The 22,946-nt window shown below is 45.1% G+C and overlaps 1 protein-coding gene across 2 annotated transcripts in view; it reads right to left on the minus strand.

Annotated features, from left to right (window-relative positions):
- Positions 1 to 22,946, minus strand: part of LOC129015211 (bMERB domain-containing protein 1-like) — a 109,260-nt gene that overhangs the window by 3,058 nt on the left and 83,256 nt on the right. For both annotated transcript variants that reach the window (XM_063654991.1, XM_054452828.2), the window contains one exon: positions 10,795 to 10,868. In XM_063654991.1, coding sequence (XP_063511061.1) covers positions 10,795 to 10,868 — 74 coding nt within the window. The remainder of the gene's footprint in view (positions 1 to 10,794; positions 10,869 to 22,946) is intronic.

Here is a 22,946-nt window from a genome sequence, read left to right on the forward strand (position 1 = left end):
GAAATCCTAACTTCCTTAGTCATGGTATTAAGAAATGAGGCCTTTGGTAAGCGAGTAGATTATGAGGGTAGAACCCTCATGAATGGAATTAGTGCCCTTATAAAAGATGCCCGAGGGAGCTTGTTTGCCCCTTCCACCACACAAGGACACAGTGAGAAGTTACCATCTATAAGGAACAGGCCCTCACCAGGCACTGCATCTGCCAACACCTTGATCTTGCACCTCCCAGCCTCCAGAACTGTAATAAATGTTGTTTACAAGCCCCCGGTCTAGAGCAAGCCACAGAGACTAAGGCACCCCCAAAGTTCATGTGTGCCCTATTTGGAAATAGTTTTCCCCAGTTTATATCTCTTCTATTTGGAAATACTCTATTTCCAAAGTAATTTGGAAGTTGCTTTGCACATGTAATTATAATAGTTAAGCTAAAATGAGGTCATACTTATTAGCATGGACCCTAAACCCAATGACTTGTGTCCTTATAAGAAGAGGAAAGAGACCCAAGCATGGTGGCCTGCACCTGTAATCCCAGCTACTTGGGAAGCTGAAGCAGGAGGATCACTTAAGCCTGGGAGTTCTAGACCAGCCCGGGCAACACAGCCAGACCCTGTCTTTTAGAAAAAAGAGGAAAAGAGGAGAAGACACACAGACACACACAGGGTCATGTGAAGATGGAGGCAGAGACTGAAGTGGTGCAACTACAAGGCAAGCAATGCCAAGGATTGTGTGTGCTACTGTTAGAGTAGGTAGCCAGGAAGCCATGAGCAAGAAAGGAGAGGGGATTTCCCCCCAAGGACTGTCAGGCAACCATCAGGTGATGTCAGGCAGTTGTTAAAATTGTCTCTCTAAAATAATAACTGGTCGCAGCTGGTGCCAGGGAAAGGCCGTCTCCCAACAGATAGAAAACACCTGAAGTGATCAGCGGCTTCCCAATGAGATCTCAGGAGTTGGGCAACTGGGCTCAAGCATGCACATTAAGAGGCAAAATGGCGAAGTCTAACTGTTATATGACGTTCCTCTAGGAACACTCAACTGGTGAGGGAAAAACATCTCAAATGATCAGGCGCACGACTTCTGTAAATACACTGTGTTTGCAGCCTCTCCCAAGCGCTGGCAGGCCACCGTGCATGCACACAACCTGCCCTGAGGAAAAAGGAAGGGAGGAGAGACATAAAACCCTGGAACGTGCCAACATATAAAACCCCAAATCAAAGGTCAAGTGGTGCACTTGGATCTCTCAAGTCACCCACTTGGCCATCTTCCAAGTGTACTTTACTGCCTTTCATTCCTGCTCTAAAACTTGTAATAAACTTTTGCCCTTCTCTAAAACTTGCCTCGGTCTCTCACTCTGCCTTATGCCCACAGGTGGAATTATTTCCTCTGAGGAGGCAAAAACCAAGTTGCTTCAGACTCGTATGGATTTGCTACTGCTAATGATACAGGAGTTAAGAAATTATTTAGGCAGATAGGGTAAGGAAGTCCTCGCTAACGTTTTACTTTTAATGAAAGGCAGCCCCCAAATCATTTTCTTTTCTAACAAGGAGCAGCCAGTAAAATCGAGCTGTAGACATAGTCAAGGAAGCTGGAAGCTTACACAGGTGAATGCTGGCAGCTGTGCCCATAGGAAAAGGCTAATGGTGGCTCCATGCTCCCTTCTCTTTGCCAGCCATGTGTACAGTAAGGAGAAGACAACATGGCACCACCCAAGTGTAAAGTCCATTTGCATAATAAGATTAGTTGATTAGGGTGGAGTGGCCAGCCTTCCCCATGTGCTATGTAAACGTCACACCTGCTCCAACCAATCTGTGGGCCCTATGTAAATCAGACACCACCTCAAGCTTGTCTGTAAAATTTGGTGCACTCCGCCACAGGCTGGAATTCCCATTCAGGGACTTCTCGAGAGAGACAGAGAGAGCTGTTCTCCTTTCTCTTTCTTTTGCCTATTAAACCTCCACTCCTAAACTCACTCCTCTGTATGTCAGTGTCTGTGTCCTTAATCTTCTTGGAGAGAGACAATGAACCTTGGGTATTTACCCCCAGTCAACAACACTATTTCACTAACACTACCAGAAGCTAAGAAGAGGCAAAGGAGTCTCCTCTAGAGCCTTAGCAGGGAACAAGGCCCTGTTGGCACCTCGATTTTGGATGCCTGGCCTCCAGAACCGAGAGAGAATACATTTCTGTTGCTTAAGCCATCCAGTTTGCACCAATTTGTTAGGCAGCTCTGGGAAATGAATGTAAGCCCTAGGGCTTCAGGAGACTCCACTGTCCTTCCAGTAATTGTTTGTTTTGTGCTTACATAAGCTTGGATGGGTTTCTGTACCTTTCAGCCAGACTAATCCTTGGAGAACCGTGAAATGAGAGAGTGGAACAGGCCTGGTGGTTCCTAACCCTCACTGCTCATCACAATCATGTGCGAAGCTTTAAAAATTGCCAATGCTGGCCAGGCACGGTGGCTCATGCCTGTAATTCTGACACTTTGGTAGGCTGAGGCGGGCAGATCATGAGATCAGGAGGTTGAGACCATCCTGGCTAACACAGTGAAACCCAGTCTGTACTAAAAATACAAAAACAAAATTTGCTGGGCATGGTGGCGGGCACCTGTAGTCCCAGCTACTCAGGAGGCTGAGGCAGAAGAATGGCGTGAACCTGGGAGGTGGAGGGTGCAGTGAGCTAAGGTTGCACCACTGCTCTCCAGCCTGGGTGGCAGAGCGAGACTCTGTCTCAAAAAAAAAAAAAAAAATTACCAATGCTCAGCTGGGCATGGTGGCTCATGCCTGTAATCCCAGCACTTTGGGAGGCTGAAGCAGGTGGATCACCTGAGATCAGGAGTTCAAGACCAGACTGGTCAACGTGGTGAAACACTGTCTGTACTAAAAATGCAAAAATTAGCTGGGCTTCGTAGTGGCGCACACTTATAATCCCAGCTACTCAGGAGGCTGAGGCAGGAGAATCACTTCACTTGAACCCAGGAGGCGGAGGTTGCAGTGAACCGAGATCTCGCCACTGCACTCCAGCCTGGGTGACAGAGCAAGACTCCGTCTCAAAAAAAAAAAAAGAATTACTAATGCTGAGATGGATCAGGTGAGGCAGGAGAATATGGTCTGGAGGCAGGGAACCTAGGGCCAACTTCCTAGAACTAAATCAAAAGGAAAACCCCAACTTTCCACACCTAAGTAACAAAAGGACTGGAGGCTACTCCCTTTGCAAACCCTCCTTCTTTTCTATGTGGCAGATGAGAAATTGAAAGTATATCTGATTGGTTGCAGAAAGCAACTGCAAAAGCTTTCTGCAACCAATCAGACTAATTGTGGGCCACTACTTCATTTACATAGGGTGTACACTAAGTAGCCAATGGGAAACCTCTAGAGGGTATTTAAACCACAGAAAATTCTGTACTGGGGCTCTTAAGCCCCTATGCTCAGGCACACTCCCACCCTGTGGAGTGTACTTTCATTTTCAATAAATTTCTGCTTTTGTTGCTTCATTTTTTCCTTGCTTATTTTGTGTGTGTGTGCATTTTGTCCAATTCTTTGTTCAAAACACCAAGAACCTGGACACCCTCCACCAGTAACACAGGGACTCCCTTTTGGGGTCTGTGGGAGCCCCCCCACCCCAAGCATGGAAATAAAGGAAAATCTTGAGTCCCCTCAAAGGAAATTCTAGGCACCTAGCTAGCCTTGAAAAGTCAATAAGCAACTTATTAGTAAGAAGGTAATAGTAGCCTAAAACAATAGCCAAGGAAGTTAGAATCTGGAGATGTTTTGTTTTCTATAGAAACTGAAGATAAACATCTTGGCATATATGTCTGAGTTGTTTTTCAGAAACCCAGGACCCTACCAAATGGATCCACTGGCATATAGATGTCAGATAAGGGAAGACTAAGGACTGAATTCTGACCATCTTTCCTTGTTCTAAGTGTCTTCCAGAGAGGCCTGGAGGGAGTCACACCCATGGGCCAGGGCTGACATTCTTTTCTGCTGACCCCCGATTTTTATTATTTATTTATTTATTTATTTGAGGCAGAGTCTTGCTTTGTCGCCCAGGCTGGAGTGCAGTGGCACAATCTTGGCTCACTGCAACCCCCCTCTCCCGAGTTCAAGCAATTCTCCTGCCTCAGTCTCCCGAGTAGCTGGAAGTACAGGCAGGCGCCACCACGCCCGGCTAATTTTTGTAATTTTAGTAGAGACAGGGGTCTCGCCATGTTGGCCAGGCTGGTCTCAAACTCTTGGCCTCAAGCAATCTCCCCACTTTGGCCTCCCAAGGTGCTGGGATTATACACGTGAGCCACTGCACCTGGCCTTGACCCCCGATTTTTGAACAAAGCTTCTCTTCCTTAACCAATTGCAAATTAGAAAATCTTTCAATCTACCTATGACCTGTGAGCCCCAGCTTCAACATATGCAGCCCTTTTAGGCCAAAACCAATATGTAATCTCAATGTATTGATTTACAATTTTGCCTGTAACTTCTGCTTGACTGAAATTTACCCCTGCCTTTAAAAACCCGCACTGAAATCACCATTGCAAAATTATAACAGACAGTGAAAGAGATCCAACCTAATCAACTCCATCTTGCTTCTAACCTCCTAGCTGTCCTTGTTCATTACTGAGCATAGGCTGAACTAACTTTGGGAGGAACTTAGTTTATCATTTAAAACAAAGATGATAACAGCCTTTTCCCAAAACAAACTCCCTTCTTGCCTGGGAATTAGACTGCATTTGTAGGTGATATGGTTAGGCTTTGTGTCCCCACCCAAAACTCATCTTGAATTATAATCCCCATCATCCCCACATGTCAAAGGAGAGACCAGATGGAGGTGACTGAATCACGTGGGCAGTTTCCCCATGCTGTTCTCGTGATAGCGAGTGAGTTCCCATGAGATCTGATGGTTTTATAAGGGTTGGGCAGTTCCTCCTGCGTTCATTCTCCTTCCTGTCACCTTGTGAAGAAAGTGCCTTGCTTCTCCTTTACCTTCCACCATGATTGTAAGTTTCCTGAGGCTTCCCCAGCTATGCCGAACTGTGAGTCAATGTAAACCTCTTTCCTTTATACCCAGTCTCGGGCAGCTCTTGACAGCAGTGTGAAAATGGACTTAACAAATTAACCACAAGATTAGGAATTATGATTTAGGAATCACGCAGCTGGAGGCTACAAGATGCTGACCCTCCCCAAATTAGTCTTGAGGATAACATCACTATTGTAAAACCCAAGATCAGTGCTTGAGATATTTTGCAGACCCTGCACTTGATGGGTCAGTGGGCACCACCCAGACTGATAAAGTGGCTCATCTGATCTTGTGGCCCCAACCCAGGAACTGACTCAGTGCAAGAGGACAGCTTCGGCTCCCTGTGATTTCATCTCCGACCCAACCAATCAGCACTCCATACTCGTTGCCCCCCCACCCCCCATCCACCAAATCATCTTTAAAAACTCTGATCCTGGAATGCTCAGGGACACTGATTTGAGTAATAAAACTCCAGTCTCCCTCACAGCTGGCTCTGCATGAATTACTCTTTCTCTATTGTAATTCCCCAGTCTTGATAAATCGGCTTTGTCTAGGCAGAGGACAAGGTGAACCTGTTGGACAGTACATTACCTATAAGCCAATTGAGGAGGTCAGGCTTGGAGCATTAGCTGCCCAGTCCTCCTTGCTTGGAGCCTTGCAAATAAACTTCTTCATTTTTACCACTGCAAAACCTCTCGGGAGATAGCTGGTCTTACTGTGCCAGGTGAGCAGACCCTAGTTGTATTAGTCCATTTTCACGTTGCTGATAAAAACATACCCGAAACTGGTTAATTTTTAAAGAAAAAGAGGTTTAATGGACTCACAGTTCCACGTGGCTGGGGAGGCCTCACAATCATGGCAGAAGGCAAAAGGCACATCTTACTTGGCAGCAGGCAGCACAGAAAATGAGAACCAAGAGAAAGGGGAAACCCCTTATAAAACCATCAGCTTTCATGAGACTTATTCACTACCATGAGAACAATATGGGGGAAGCTGTCCGCTATGATTCAATCATCTCCCACCAGGTCCCTCCCACAACACATGGGGATTATAGGAGCTACAATTCAAGATGAGATTTGGGTGGGAACACAACCAAAGCATATCACTAGTTGAGATCTATTACAATGCCAGAGTCCAAAGCCAACAATGCTAGATCAATTGCATTGGGGTTTCTAGTGGGTGGTGAATAGACTTTGGTAGTTTTCCCTCATTCCTTTGTTGTTTTACGTTTGACATTTAACTTTTTTTGGTAACAGCTTTATTGCAATATGATTCACATACCATGCAGTTCATCTGTTCCAAGTGTATTTGCAGAGTTGTGCAACCATCACCACAATCCATTTTAGAACATTTTAATCACCCCCAAAAGAAACTCCATACCCACTAGCTGTCACTCTCTTTCAATTAGGAGAGTCTATTCACTCATTTATCTTTAGGACCTGCACAGTGCTGGGCACCTAGTAAATACTCACAAAAGCTAGAGGATTCAGTTCTGCTGTCATTGCGCATGCTAACCCTTACAACAAGACTGTGTCGAGGACCCCTACCCCTTGCCTTTGTTATTTATGGGATATTCACAACAACCATGCAGGGGTAGTATCATTGGCCTCATTTTCCCAAGGAATTCAAGGCTCAGAGAAATTAAGTCATCAACTTTCACGAAGTTCACCTGCCTGCTAAGGCTGAATTCAAACCCAGATTGCTGCACCCTAATTACTAAAGTAGTAGTTCTTATGTGGGGGCTATAAGCTGCAAGGTGTCTGAGAAGGTCTCAATCAATCTGGAGGTTTATTTTGCCAAAGTCGAGGAGGCGCCTGGGAAAAAGAGACACAGGCAGCAGTAGGATCCCTGGCCTGTGCTTTTTCCTGCAGAGGATCTTAAGGACTTCAATATTTAAAGGGGACAGAGAGGGCAGGAAGGGGAGGATTGCATTCTCTGGCCCTCAGTGAATCTGCATTTTATATAGGATAAAGGAAACGCGGAGTAGAGGAGGAAGTCAAATGTGCATTTGTCTCCAGGTGGGCAGAGGGATGATGATTTATAGTCTTGTCTTTGTCCCCTACCTGTGAGGATAAGCTGTTAATTTACATTGACAGGGTGAGGGAGGCCCCTGGGAAGATAGGTGGCCTTCTATCTTGCAGCTATCTGTTTAGGAAAAAAAGAAAGGCAGTTTTGGCTGGGCACGGTGGCTCACACCTGTAATCCTAGCACTTTGGGAGGCTGAGGTGGGTGGATCATGAGGTCAGGAGATCGAGACCATCCTGGCTAACACGGTGAAACCCCGTCTCTACTAAAAATACAAAAAATTAGCCGGGCTTGGTGGCAGGTGCCTACAGGCTCCCAGCTACTCAGGAGGCTGAGGCAGGAGACTGGCATGAACCCGGGAGACAGAGCTTGCTGTGAGCAGAGATCGCACCACTGCACTCCATCCTGGGGGACAGAGTGAGATTCCATCTCAAAAAAAAAAAAAAAAAAAAAAAGGTAGGTTTTTGTATGACTCATAGTTCCCAAGCTTAACTTTTCCTTTTGGTATAGTGAATTTGGGGTCCTGGGACTTTATTTTCCTTTCACAGGGCAATGTTCCATGCCCCCCTGACCTCGCTTGGGGTACATTCAGCAACATCTGTACATCTGTAGACAGTTTTGGTTGTCACTGTCAGAAGGGTTTGAACTACAGCGACACCATCTGGAATAGGAGCTGCGTAAAATAAGGCTGAGACCTACTGGGCTGCATGCCCAGGAGGTTAGGCATTCTAAGTCACAAGATGAGATGGGAGGTCAGCACAGGATACAGGTCACGAAGACCTTCCTGATAAAACAGCATCAGTAAAGAAGCCTGCCAAAACCCACCAAAGCCAAGATGGCGATGAAAGTGACCTCTGGTCATCCTCACTACTCATTATATGCTAATTATAATGTATTAGCATGCTAAGAGGCATGCCCATCAGTGCCATGACAGTTTACAAATGTCATGGCAACATCAGGAATTTACCCTATATGGTCTAAAAAGGGGAGGAACCCTCAGTTGTGGGAATTGCCCACTCCTTTCCCAGAAAACTCTTGAATAATCTACCCCTTGTTTAGCACATAATCAAGAAATAGCTATAAGTACAATCAATCGAGGAGCCCAAGCTGCTACTCTGCCTACTGAGTAGCCATTCTTTTATTCCTTTGCTTTCTTAATAAACTTGCTTTCACTTTATGGACTCGCCCTAAATTCTTTCTTGCTCTTGGTCCAAGAACTTTGGGGTCTGGATCAGGATCCCTTTCTGGTAACATCACTATTGCAAGGTAGTGGGGAGGTAGGTTGTGCTAATGGCCTATAGTGGGTAGAGGCCAGAGATGAAACTCAACATCCCACAAGACACAACACAGAGCCCTGTACCCCCAACAAAGAATGATCAACCCCAAAGAAAGATAGTGACATTTGTCAACCCCAAATGTCAATAGTTGAAGGTTGGGAAATGCTGCTCTAAGGCTCATCATGCTGCACTTGTAGCTCAGTAATAACTGCCACTTATGGGCACCCATTGTGTGCTGGACCCAGTCTCTTTCTGCTAACTTGGGGGCTCCTTGAGAGTGGAGAACCTTTCTCTGTTCATCACTGCAAGCCCGGCTCCTAGGTTCAGGGCTTGCTGCAGAACAGCCTCTTGGGACATAGTTATTGAATTGACAGCATGGCAAAAACATTCAAGTCAAGGGTAATGGTGGGTACTTATCTGGCCTATTTGAAAACACCTTTGCAAAAATGATAACAGTGAGAAAATTAGGACAGTGAAAGGGATCTGATCTAACCAACCCCCATCTTGCCTTTAACCTCCAAACTGTCCTTAATCATTCTCAGGTTTAGGCCACGCTAGCTTTGGGAGACATTTAGTTTATAGTTTAAATGATTATAACCTTTTCCACCAACTAAACTGCCTTTGTAAAGCTAATAAAAGGTCTCCATGTTAGAAGGATGGGAAGAGGTTGAATTCTGCTAAGGCAGAGACATAAATGACTACAGTCATTATTCCAGAGGTCACAAGATTCGCAACTTCCCCAATTACTCCTGCAGATAACATCACTATTGCAGAACCTAAGATCAGCCTTTTGAGATATCTTTTTAGGTTTTGTATTTCTGATGAATGATGATCCACGTGGACCTGCCACCCAGAAGCGGACTTAGCACCCCTGAGAACAATTTTTCACACACCTATGATTGCATCCCCAACCAATCAGCAGCATCCACTCTGATATAGTTTGGATGTGTGTCCCCACCCAAATCTCATATTGAAATGTAATCCCCAGTGTTGGAGGCGTGGCCTGATAAGCGGTGATTGGATCATGATGGAGGTTTCTCATGATGGTTTAGCACCATCCTCCTTGGTACTGTCTTTGTGATAGTGAGTTCTCAAGAGATTTGGTCATTTAAAAGTGTGTGGCACCTCCCTCCTCACTCTCTTGCTCCTGCTCTGGGCACATGACATGTCTGCTCCCTTGTCTTCTGCCATGATTATAAGTTTCCTGAGGCCTTCCAGCAGCTGAGCAGACACCAGAATCATGCTTCTGGTACAGCCTGCAGAACTGTGAGCCAATTAAACTTATTTTCTTTATAAATTACTCAGGTATTTCTTTCTTTCTTTTTTTTGAGTTGGAGTCTCGCTCTGTCGACCGGGCTGAAATGTAGTGGTGAGATCTCACCTCACTGCAACCTCCACCTCCTGAGTTCAAGCAATTCTCCCACCTCAGCCTCCTGAGTAGCTGGAATTACAGGCACTCACCACTACCCCTGGCTAATTTTTGTATTTTTAGTAGAGATGGGGTTTCACCATTGTTGCCAGGCTGTTCTCAAACTCCTGACCTCAAGTGATCTGCCCCCTCAGCCTCCCAAAGTGCTGGGATTACAGGCATGAGCCACCATGCCTGGCCTGCGACTAGTATTTTGATAAGGGTAAGCCCCCCACAGAGGGCAACTAACCCAGCTTGATGGGCAAGGGAAAATTTTTTGGAGAAGATGCCAAATAAGTCAGGCATTAATAACTACCAAATCTGGGGCGACTTCAAAGTTAGAGTTTGTACACACTTCATCTGTTTCCAAGTAGGATAATAATGGTCATAATTGCTAATATTTACTGGACTCTTGAGGCCAAATATCAAGCTAAGCACTTAGTTTGCATCATCTCATTGATTTTTATGATATTTAATTTAATTTAATTATATATTTTTTGAGACAGTGTCTCGCTGTGCTGCCCGGGCTGGAGTGCAATGGCACAATCTCAGCTCACTGCAACCTCCACCTCCCGAGCTCAAGTGATTCTCCTGCCTCAGCCTGCCGGTTAGCTGGGATTACAGGCACCCGCCACCACACCCGGCTAATTTTTGTATTTTTAGTAGAGATGGGGTTTTGCCATGCTGGCCAGGCTGGCCTCAAGCTCCTGACCTCAAGTGAGCCACCCACCTCAGCCTCCCAAAGTGCTGGGATTACAGGCATAAGCCACCGTGCCCAGCCTCTTTATGATATTTATACTCAATGAATTAGGCCCACTTACTATTACTACCCAGTTTTCAGAGGAGGAGAAATTGAGTCTCAGAGAAGTACAGTGACTTGTCCAAGGACAAGAAGGTGACCAGAATTCACTAGGACTTGAACCCAGGTCTGCCTGACTCAAAGTTGTGTTTGACACATGCAGTCAGGGAGCACTGCATTGCAAGAATGAGGCTCTGTCTTCCAGACCCAGGCGTACAGATGGGCCAGGCTGGGGGCCCCCAAGCACCTGCTTAGCACAAGGTGAAGTTGCAAATGGTTACCTGGGATGGCGACCAAGTTCTGCAGCTCCTGCTTCAAGTCCATGATGTCCTTGCAGAGCTGGATGTCATCCATCCTGGGGAAACAGGACACCACCAACAGCAGGTTACATCAGCAGAGCACTCCACCCTGAGCACCACCCGGTTAACACAAAGAAGCTGTTAAAGGTGTGTTATCTTTTGAAGAGGCCATACATGCTCATTGTAGAGGTTTTCCCTCAAAAGGAAAAAGCCAAACACTGCTCAATTATCCCACCACCTAGAAATGATCGATTACTGTTTTTTGTTTGTTTGTTACAGAGTCTCACTCTGTTGCCCAGGCTGGAGTGCAGTGGCATGATCTCGGCTCACCGCAACCTCCGCCTTCCGGGTTCAAGCGATTCTCCTGCCTCAGCCTCCCAAGTAGCTGGGATTATAGGTGCCTGCCACCATGCCCAGCTAATATTTTTTGTATTTTTAGTAGTATTTTTAGTAGAGAGGGGGTTTCACCATGTTGGCCAGGCTGGTCTTGAACTCCTGGCCTCAAGTGATCTGCACACCTCAGCCTCCCAAAGTGCTGGGATTATAGGCCTGAGCCGTGGTGCCTGGCCATCAGTCACTGTTAATAACACCTCGATAGAGCTCCTTCCAGTCTTCATGTGCCTGACTTTGGTTTGCATATATGAGTGGGTTCATATGGCATACTCAGTTTTGTTTTTCAGCTAAAGTTTACATTTTTTAAACATTACAGAAATTCATAACATAGAGGAAAGTCTCCTTCTGTCCTTCAGAGAGAATCATTGTCAACAATTTCGTATGTATTCCTCTGGATTTTTTAAAACATTATTTTTATTTTGAAAATGTTTAAATTTTTTTTTTTTAATTTTTGGAGATAGAGTGTCGCTCTGTTGCCCAGGATGGAGTGTAGTGGCGTGATCATAGTTTACTGCAGACTTGAACTCCTGGGCTCAAGAGATCCTCCCACCTCTGCACAATCCCTCCCAACCCCAGCCCCTACGGAGCAGCTGGGACTACAGGCTAACTTTTAAACAGTTTTTTGTAGAGATAGAGACCTCACTATGTTGCCCGGCTGGTCTTGGATTCCTGGCTTCAAGCAATCCTCCCACCTCAGCCTCTCAAAGTGCTGGGATATAGGTATGAGCCACTGCACCCAGCCTCCTCCAGATTTTAAAAAAATGCATATGCTTATAATATCATATATGACACCATTGTTATTGTACAAAAATTTTTGGCAATTTGCTTTTTTCAATTTAATAATCTTTAATAGTCTTGATCATCTTTCCATATCGGTATATGCAAATCTCCACATTTTTAGTGGCTGCATAGTATGCCATTATATCGATATACAGTCATCTATTTTATTTTTATTTTTTAAATTTATTTTTATTTTTATTTTTTTTAGACAGAGTTTCACTGTATCACCCAGGCTGGAGTGCAGTGGTGTGATCTTGGCTCACTGCAACTTCCACCTCCCAGGTTCAAGTGATTCTCTGGCTTCAGCCTCTAGAGTAGCTAGTAGCTGGGATTACAGGCATGAGCTACTGCACTCGGCTGATAATACAGTGATCTATTTAACTTTAATTTATTTAACTATTCCCCTATTCATAGACATCTGGGTTGTTTCCTAACACATTTCTAGGATAGATTCCTAGAAATGCAATTGCTGGGTCTAGTGACATGAACACTTACATTGTAGTAGGAATTTCCAAATTGCCCTTCAGAGAGATCGTGCGTGACATTACCAACAGTGTGGCTGTGCGGGACAGTGGGTGCTGGCTCCTGTCATCTCAGTAATTGGGTTGCTTTTGCAACCCAGTTTTGCATTACACATTATAATTTTGCATTAAACATTATGGTTTTGTGTGTGTGCTACAAAAATTAACTCATCTTGCTGTAAACAATATTTGTAATGGCTGTCTGCAATTTCACAAATGAGATTCATCGGGATTGTGCTAATTACACCCTCATCTTGATTACTAAGGCTGGCTTTTCAGGTTTGAGCAGTTTTGGCCACTGCAGGATGAACATCAGTTCCTCTAAGGCTTTTTCTCCATGCTGGATTATTTGGGGTTTAGATTCTCAGAAGTGGAACCACTAGTTGCTCCTGACAACTATCCTAGGAAAAGCCAGAGGACAGAAATTATATTTTCATTTTACTCATGTGGAAACAGGTAAAGAGGCTCAACTGAGTACACACAGCTCATGGAGTAGGACCAAAACTAGAAATCGACCCTTCGGAGTCTGAGTCCACTGATCTTTCTGCCTCATTCCTCAGCGTCTCCATCAAGGGCTGGGGCTGCTGACTCCTTTCAGCAGTGCCGTCTCTAGACTGGCATGGGGCCCTGTCTTAGTCTGTTGAGTGTTGCTATCAAGGAATGCCTGTGGCTGAGTACTTTTTTTTTTTTTTTGCATGAAGGAATATAAAACTATTTATTAACCACTTTTCACCAGTATTTACAATAAAGTAAACAATATACAGTTGGATAACATTCTGATTACTACAAAGTTGTTCTTCCTGGCTTTTGCTGAACCAGTAAAGCAAACTGAAGATTGAGCCTACATGTAAGGAATGAGTTGGAGTAAAGAAAACACATGCAGGTCAATAGGTTAGATTACAAAAGGTTGTTCACACATTTATGGCAGCAGGTCCTAAACTGCCAACATCTCTAACCGTCTGATTAGGTTTCTATGAGTCAAGTCTTATATAATCCATTTATCATGACCTTTTAGTCAACGTAGCAACAGGGATTTCAATATTTTGTTAAGGAATGGCCCACTAGGGAAATTTTTTAATGTTCATTTAACTTAGTTTTGTTTAGCTAGTTAAAACACACTAGCATTTGTCTAGTTTCCTCATCCGGATGAGGAAACCTGCTGTGATGGCAATGATAAAATTTTTCCTTTCAGGAATTTTGCAAATAAACTAATTATAGATGCTTTAAAATTATCCAATTTAAATTGTCCTATTTAGAATTACTTATTTCACTTGAAATGTACGGCTTCAGGAAAATTTTCAATTTAACTTGAAGTGATTATCTCTTATTTTGCTCAGAATAATGGCATCTCAGAAATATGGTTTTACCTGTGATTTTTTTGTTTGGGTGAATGCTTAAAAACAAAAAAAATTTACATATGCATTTTATGGATACACACACACAAAAAAACATGTAAACAATCTAAAATGGTCCTTAGGCTTATGAGAACACAAGTTTTGATTGAGTAATGACTATGGACATTTCCCCCAACATTTAGAAAAGTTGTTCTTTAATGAAGAGGAAATAATATCTTTATAAAGCCAAGAGGTTTATTTGGCCCATGATTCTGCTGGCTGGAAGATGGGACATCTGGCATGGGCCTCAGGCTGGCTACACTCATAGAAGGTGAAAGGGAGCTCATGTGTGCAGAAGTCACAGGGCAAGAGGTCCCGCAAGAGAGAGGGAGAGGTGCCAGGGTTTTTTTTTTAACAACCAGCTGTCCAGGAACTAAAAGAGTGAGAACTCACTCACCCCCACCTCCCAGGAAGAGCTTAATCTGTTCATGGGGGATCCACCACAGTGACTCAAACACCTCCTATGGGGCCCTATGGTGTAGTTTGGATCTGCGTCCCCGCCCAAATCTCATGTCGAATCGTAATCCCCAGTGTTGGAGGAGGGGCCTGGGGGGAGGTGATTAGATCATTGGGACAGACATCTCCCTTGCTGTTCTCCTGATAGTGAGTGAGTTCTTATGAGATCTGGCTGTTTAAGTGCGTGTAGCACCTCCCTCTTTGCTCTCTTGCTCCTTCTCCAGCCATGTAAGACTTCCCTGCTTCCCCTTCACCTTCCACCATGATTGTAAGTTTCCTGAGGCCTCGCCAGCCATGCTTCCTGTACAGCCAGTGGAACTGCGAGTCAATTAAACTTCTTTTCTGTATAAATTACCAGATCTCAGGTAATTTAAAAATTTTTTTTTCTGGCTGGGCACGATGGCTCACGCCTGTAATCCCAGCACTTTGGGAGGCCGAGGCGGGTGGATCACAAGGTCAGGAGATCGAGACCATCCTGTCTAACACGGTGAAACCCCATCTCTACTAAAAATACAAAAAATCAGCCAGGCGTGGTGGCAGGTGCCTGTAGTCCCAGCTACTCGGAAGGCTGAGGCAGGAGAATGGCATGAACCCAGGAGGCGGAGGTTGCAGTGAGCCAAGATCGCGCCACTGCACTCTAGCCTGGGTGACAGAGCAAGACTCTGTCTCAAAAAAAAAAAAAACCAAAAAAACAAAAACAAAAACAAAAAATTTTTTTTCTTTGTAATAGAGATAGAGTTATACCATGTTGCCCAAGCTTGTTTCCAACTCCTTGGCTCAAGCGATCCACCCACTTCAGCCTCCCAAAGTGCTGGGATTACAAGCGTGAGCCACCGAACCTGGCTTCAGGTAGTTCTTTATAGAAATGTGAGAACAGACTAATTTCAGCATGAGACTTGGAGGAGACAGACATAAAAACCACAGCAGGGCCCCTTGCCTTTTGCCACTCAAGAACAACTCATGCTGTTCATTCTAATGCCAGCATCCCAGTTTCAGGACAAGAGGCAGGAATGCCTTGCTTCAGCCTGCATCTCTTGTTGCCAGAGGCATGCCAAGCATTTTTCAAGCCCTGCCCTGGAATGTCCTAGCAGGTGACAGCTGCCTGAAATGAGTGTGGACTTGCCGGGGCAATCTTGGTCCCCAGGAACATTTGGCAATGCCTGGAGACATATTTGGTTATTATAATTGTGTGTGTGTTGGGGAGGGGTGTGGTTGCTACTGGCATCTAGTGGGTAGAGACCAGGGAACTGTGCACAGAACAACTCCCACAACAGACAGTGGGCCAGCCACCATGTCAATCACACTGAAGTTGAGGAATCTTGGATTCTAACCACAGAATTATCCAATTATTGATAATTTTTGAGAGGTAAGAGAGGAGAAGATGGAGAAAGGACAAAAGGAGAGACAGGCAGTGATTAGGAGGCAGAGTTTTGGCACCAAACAACTCTGGCTCAAAGGGCCATGGTACAGTGACTTCCTTTTCTGTCTCACCTAACTCATTTTTAATTATTTATTTATCTTTTTTTTTTTTTTGAGAAAGAGTTTTGCTCTTGTTGCCCAGGCTGGGGTGCAATGGTGCGATCTTGGCTCATTGCAGCCTCTACCTCCCAGGTTCAAGTGATTCTCCAACCTAAGCCTTCCAAGTAGCTGAGATTGCAGGCATGCACCACCAGGCCCAGCTAATTTTTTTTTTTTGGACAAGATTTCACCACGTTGATCAGGCTGGTCTCAAACTCCTGATCTCAGGCAATCCACCTGCCTCAGCCTCCCAAAGCGCTGGGATGATAGGCATGAGCCACCACACCTAGTTTTCATGTTTTAAATAGGAATGATGGCAGTACTATTTGCTGGGATTATTATGCACATTAAGCATTGAGCACAGTGCCTGGGACCTACACGGTCAAATGTCCAGTAAATGCTATCTACTATTGTTATGTTTTTTAGAGACAGGGTCTGGCTCTATCACTCAGGCTGGAGTTCAGCAGGGCAATCATAGCTCACTGCAGCTTCAAACTCCAGGGGTAAAAGGATTTGCCTGCCTCAGCCTTCCAAGTAGCTAGGACTTTAGGCATATGCCCCTACACTCAGCTAATTTTTAAATTTTTTGTAGAGACAGAATCTTACTATGTTGGCCAAGATGGTCTAGAACTCTTAGCCTCAAGCAATCCTCCCATCTCAGCCTCCCAAAGCACTGGGATTATAGGCATGAGCCACCACCCTTGGCCTTTACTATTATTATCATTAGCTGTGAGAAAGAAGCAGAGAACGGCTGGGTGCGGTGGCTCACACCTGTAATCCCAGCACTTTGGGAGGCCGAGGTGGAAGGATCACTTAAAGTCAGGAGTTAAAGACCAGCCTGGCCAACATGGTGAGACCCTTTCTCTACTAAAAATATAAAAATTAGTCAGGTGTGGTGGCACATTGCCTGTAATCCCCAGTTCTCAGGAGGCTGAAGCAGGAGAATCGCTTGAACCTGGGAGGCAGAGGTTGCAGTGAGTCAAGATCATGCCACTGTACTCCAGCATGGGCAACAGAGTGAGATTCCATCTCAAAAAAAAAAAAAAAAAAAAAAGGCCAGCTTGGTGGCTCACGCCTGTAATCCCAGCACTTTGGGAGGCTGAGGTGGGCAGGTCACAAGGTCAAGAAATCAAGACCATCCTGGCCAACTTGGTGAAATCCTGTCTCTACTAAAAATACAAAAATTAGCCAGGCGTGGTTGGTAGTGGGTGCCTGTAATCCCAGCTACTCAGGAAGCTGAGGCAGGAGAATACTTGAACCCGGGAGGCAGAGGTTGCAGTGAGCTGAGATCGTGCCATTGCACTCCAGCCTGGCAACAGAGTGAGACTCTGTCTCAAAAAAAAAAAAAAAAAAAAGCAGCAGAGAAAAAAGGAAAGAGAAAATGATGTGGAAGAAGCACTATTTCTGGGGAATGGAGCTAACAAGTAAAACCTGTTTAAAAATAACTTTCAGTGCTCATACTCTTCTTTGTAAAAGTTTTTATTTTTATTTATTTATTTTATTTTATTTTGAGACAGAGTCTGGCTCTGTCACCCAGGCTGGAATGCAGTGGCACAATCTCAGCTCACTGCAATCTCTGCCTCCTGGGCTCAAGCCATCCTCCCTCCTCAGCCTCCGGAGTAGCTGGGACTACAGGGAGGTGCCACCACACCCGGAGAATTTTTTGTATTTTTGGTAGAGACAGGGTTTTGCCACGTTGCCCAGGCTGGTCTCAAACTCCTGGACCCAAGCGATCCAGCCATCTCAGCCTCCCAAAGTGCTGGGATTACAGGCATGAGGCACTATGCCTGGCCAATAAAAGTTTGTAAATGGCATTTTTATCTGATTGTAGCATGGATCCCTAATCATTGTAGAAATTTTGGAAAATACAAACAATTACAAAGAAGGAAGATGAAAGTATGCAAAACCTTGACCTACATGTAGCAGAGGCCACTTCTACTCCGAGGGTTCTGGTGTATTTCACAGCAGTTTTTTTCCTCCATGTAACCTAAGCGTGGCGGGCTTGCCCCGGGGGCCTTTGCCCTGGCCCTTTGTCTACCTCTGAGAGGCTACCCTTAGCATGTCACTGAATCCTCCCAAAAGATCCAAGCCCACAACCCATTGACAAGCGAGGTGGAGCTCTACAGAATTGCTGACGGGAGTCACGCTGCAGGACTTCATCAGCGTCCCTATGAGATGGCTCAGTTTTCCTCATGCCTCATCCCTTCTCTTTCTCTCTACATCCTCCGCACACCTCCCACCAAAGGAGGACCATGAGGTCCTAAATCAAGCTTGTCCAAATCAGGCCCAGGATGGCTTTTGAAGGTGGCCCAACACAAATTTGTAAACCTTTTTAAAACATGAGATTTTTTTTGTGTGATTTTTTTTTTTAAGCCCATCAGCTATTGTTACTGTAAGCATATTTTATGTGTGGTCCAAGACAATTCTTCCAATGTGGCCCAGGGAAGACAAAAGATTGGACACCCCTGTCCTAAATCATTCAGCTCTGTTCTTCAACTTACAAACCCCAGCTGGCAAAACCAAAAGCTTCATGGTCCTTTGGACATCCTTCCAAGAAAGAAGCTTGTCCCCCAACCCCAAGCTTTCCATCAGGGTTGGGTGTCCATTCACGTAACTAAAAATCAAGTCTTTTTCTGGAATATGGAAGGATGGGTTCTGCCATTAAGGCAAACAAGAAGTCAGAATTTACGGAGCATTTACATGTAAATGCACTTTCTGTGCATAAACTCTTCTAGACCCTCACAGCAGTCCAGGAAGAGAAATATTGTTTTTAGCTCCATTTTAAAGATGAGTACATGGAGGTTAAGCAACACACCCAGAGTTCTGTACTGGTAAGTGGCCTTCCAGATTCAGCCCTAGCTCCTGCTCTTGACAATTTCACCGTGCTGTCTCCTCTCCATGTGGCTCCATGAGTGGCAGCGGGCATGATTGGTTGTAGACCTTCCCCTCCCCCTTTCTCCCAGAGCTCTGATTTGTCCAGGAGGCAACCTGCCCAGCCTTGATGGAAGCCAGTCACAGAATCCCATTTGCTTTGGCCAGACACGCACTTTTCCAGGCTCTCTTGCAACTGGAGGCAGCTATGACATCTACTCTGAGCCAATGAAATGTAAGAGAACAACTTTAAGCAACCATTACCATAGTCACATATGTGTCATAGTGCCATATATGTGACATATGACTTATATGTACCATAATGACATATAGTGACATATATAAGGAAGCTATTGTGGGGTTTAGTTAAATACCATTTGGCTGCTTGACTTTTAGCTATATAAGTTTTAAGATCAGCTAGAAGTCAGTGGTTAAAAGCAAGCAAGGCAAGTTTAGTTTGGTGGGCTTAGAGAAAGCCCTTAAGAGAAAGTTCGCTTGGGCAGGCTTCTGAGAAGGATAATTAGGGCCTTTGGTTCTCCCCTGTCCTGGTCCTAAGCTCCTACAGCCACTCACATGAGGATGGTGAAACCGAACGCTAACCTGATTAAGCCCACCAAACTTAACTTGCCTTGCTTTCTTTTAACCACTTACTTATATCTGGTCTTTAAACTTATATAGCTAAAAGTCAAGCAGCCAAATGATATATACCTAACCCCCTCACTGGCTTCCTTACATATGTCACTATATGTTATTATGGTACATATATGTCATATGTCACATATGTCACTATGACACATATGTGACTATGGTAGTGGTTGCTTAAAGTTGTTTTTCAGGACTATGGGGGCAGCTCTTGACCAGTTTGAACCTGTTGAGATCAATGACCCTTCAACTGAACCTGTGCAAATGCTGGAGAAGTGACCTTTTGATGTCAGAGGGCCCAAAACTCCCTGAGATCATGCTAATGCTGCCATTTTCTAAACATGCATCCTATGAAGATCCAGGAAGCTTGGCTATGTATGTGTGGATTGCCAATGACCTCACTTTTCCTTGCCTCCCATCACCTTTCCCCACACTTTAGACCACCCTGCTCCTTTATTCCATAAAGATCCCTAAATTCCATATTCAGGGAGGCAAGTATGAGACCTTTTCTCCTGCCTCCTTGCTTGGCTGCATTGGTGTGAATAAATTCTTTTATTTTGCCAAATCCATCATAACAGTGATTGGCTTACCACGCATGGGCAGAACGGGACAGGTTCGCTATCTAGGGCAGAAGGGAGGAGAGGAAACAGCCAGACCCTTGATAGCATCCTGGGGTCACCCCACTGACACTCGGGCCACCTGCATCTGGACTGCTTATCAAGTCAAAAATTTTTTTTTTTTGAGACGGAGTCTAGCTCTGTTGCCCAGGCTGGAGTGCAGTGGTGTGATCTCGGCTCACTGCAACCTCCGCCTCATGGGTTCAAGCAATTCTCTGCCTCAGCCTCCTGAGTAGCTGGGATTACAGGCATCCGCCACCACGCCTGGCTAATTTTTGTATTTTTAGGAGAGATGGGGTTTCACCATCTTGGCCAGGCTGGTCTTGAACTCTTGACCTTGTGATCCACCTGCCTCGGCCTCCCAAAGTGCTGGGATTACAGGTGTGAGCCACCGTGCCCAGCCTCAAGTAAATATTAAATGCCCTTATGACTTAAGCAGTGTGAACAACAGACTTGGTTTGCCTGGGGCTGCCCCAGTTTCTGCACTGCAATTTCCAGATCCTTGGAAACCTCTCAGTCTCAGGCAAACAGAGACAGCTGGTCACCCAGGATTTAAGACACTAGTCATCAGATGCTGTGTTACTTGCAGCTGAAGACATTTTCACAGATACATGTGTGTGGATAGGTGCATTTTTAATGCGTATTGGATCAAGACATACCTACAGCTGTCCCGCTCATTGCAAGCATGACATCATGATGATTTTCCAATGCCATTAAATCATATTGTTCAAAAGACATGTGACTAGTTCATGCAAAGTGCTTTAAAAGCATAGCTGGAACTTTGAATAAGCCATGCTTTAGAAGCATGGCTGGAACTTTGAATAAGCCACATTAGTCCAGGTCTCTGTACCATTAGGGCTGAACCTGGAAATCAAACTCTGCTGCTGCCGGCTCGTTCCAGAGAGAGATGTTATCTTCAAGAACCTGATTAACGTTCAGAAGGGAAAGAAAGCCAACCCGTGTCATTCAGCATCTTGGCCTTTCACGCTGGGACGATAGGGGAAAGTGGGTCATTTTTATCAGCATTGAGTGGGGAGAGGTGATCAGGCCCTGCTGGAATAATAGAGCTGCTGCTTTACAAAATGTTTGTGAAAACGATATGAAATGGAGGCATCAGCAGCTTGAGTTGCAGCCTAATGGAAACCCAGCAGAGACCACAACAAAGGCAGAGGCAGGTTTTCAGAGGCAAGGATTGACTTTTAAAAATAGTCTTTATTGTCTCCTTTTAAAAATAAGTTACAGAGGCTGCCGGCATCTTAAGACAGGTGAGAAAAAGATGTCATGTCTGGGTTGGGCACGGTGGCTCACGTCTGTAATCCCAGCACTTTGGGAGGCTGAGGAGGGTGGATCACGAGGTCAAGAAATCGAGACCAGCCTGGCCAACATGGTGAAACCCCGTCTCTACTAAAAATACAAAAATTAGCTGGATGTGGTGGCACATGCTTGTAGTCCTAGCTACTCAGGAGGCTGAGGCAGGAGAATCACTTGAACCTGGGAGGTGGAGGCTGCAGTGAGCCGAGATCGCACCACTGCACTCCAGCCTGGCAACAGAGTGAGACTCCATCTCAATAAATAAATAAATAAATAAAATGAGAGGTTTAGATGAGCCCTCGAGCCCCATTCTGCGAGCACAGAGAGGATACAACCCGCTTTAGACACAGCCAGATCTCAATGCAGATCTCAGTACCCCCATTGACTGGCTATGACCTACTTTGCTGCTCTCAGCCTCAGTGCTGTCACTGTTGAAAAGAGATTACACCTTTGTCTTGGTTTTGTATGAGAATCAAACAGGCTTGTGTGTGTGGTGCAGGCAGCCCACGGTTTTGCACAGGCAGTGTGGGTATGTAGGAACAGCCACTTCCATCCACTCCTCCACCCTAGGCAAGAAGTCAGCTCACAGAGACTCTCCTGGACTATCTCAGCCAACATTTCTGTGCAAAATGTGTATCTCACCATCACATGCTATTTTTTTTTTCTTTTTCTTTTCTTTTTTTTTTTTTTTTTTTTTTTTGTTGAGATGGAGTTTCGCTCTTGTTGTCCAGGCTGCAGTGCAATGATGGGATCTCGGCTCACTGCAACCTCCGCCTCCCAGGTTCAAGCAATTCTCCTGCCTCAGCCTCCCAAGTAGCTGAGATAACAGGTGTGTGCCACCATGCCCAGCAAATTTTTGTATTTTAGTATAGACGGGATTTCACTATGTTGGCCAGGCTGGTCTCGAACTCCTGACCTCAGGTGATCCACCCACCTCAGCTTCCCAAAGTGCTGGGATTACAGGCATGAGCCACTGTGCCTGGCCAGCATGTGCTATTACAATTTCCTCAAATCAAATGGTTCCAAGATGATAAACGTGCATTGGTTCAGCTTTCATAGGATTCATGGGCTTAAACACTATCCCTGGGTAAGGATAAGTGTTGATAAGTCTCCAGGGAGCCCCTGGCCTCAGCAATTTCTCAGCATCTTGCTGGGGACCAAGGGACTGGAGAGGTGCCTGCCAGTGTACATAGGAAGGGAATGCCATCATGTTGCACCCTGGAAGGCCAATATGTGTTTTCTCTCTGTGGCCATTTTAATGGTCTGTGGATTTACATCCACCTGTCACACTGGCTTTTCCTTTGATTGCAGTCAGACACTCATTCCCAAACAAATGTCACTTCCTTCAAGACCCTTGTTCCCACTCTGTTCCCAAACAAATGTCAACTTCCTCAAGTGCAGTTTATTCTTCTCTCTTCCAAGGGCTTTCTAGACTGCCTTAGTTTTGATTTTTCTTACAATAGCAACTACTAATACTGCTCTTTTCTGTATGTATGATAGAAAAAAATTATGGCCAGGCACAGTGGCTCATGCCTGTAATCCCAATACTTTGAGGCTGAGATGGGAGAATCGATAGAGTCCAGGAGTTCGAGATTAGCCTAGGCAACATAGCGAGACTCTGTCTCTACACA

The sequence above is a fragment of the Pongo pygmaeus genome, chromosome 18, assembly GCF_028885625.2.
Source record: "Pongo pygmaeus isolate AG05252 chromosome 18, NHGRI_mPonPyg2-v2.0_pri, whole genome shotgun sequence".
Taxonomy (NCBI): Eukaryota; Metazoa; Chordata; class Mammalia; order Primates; family Hominidae; genus Pongo; species Pongo pygmaeus.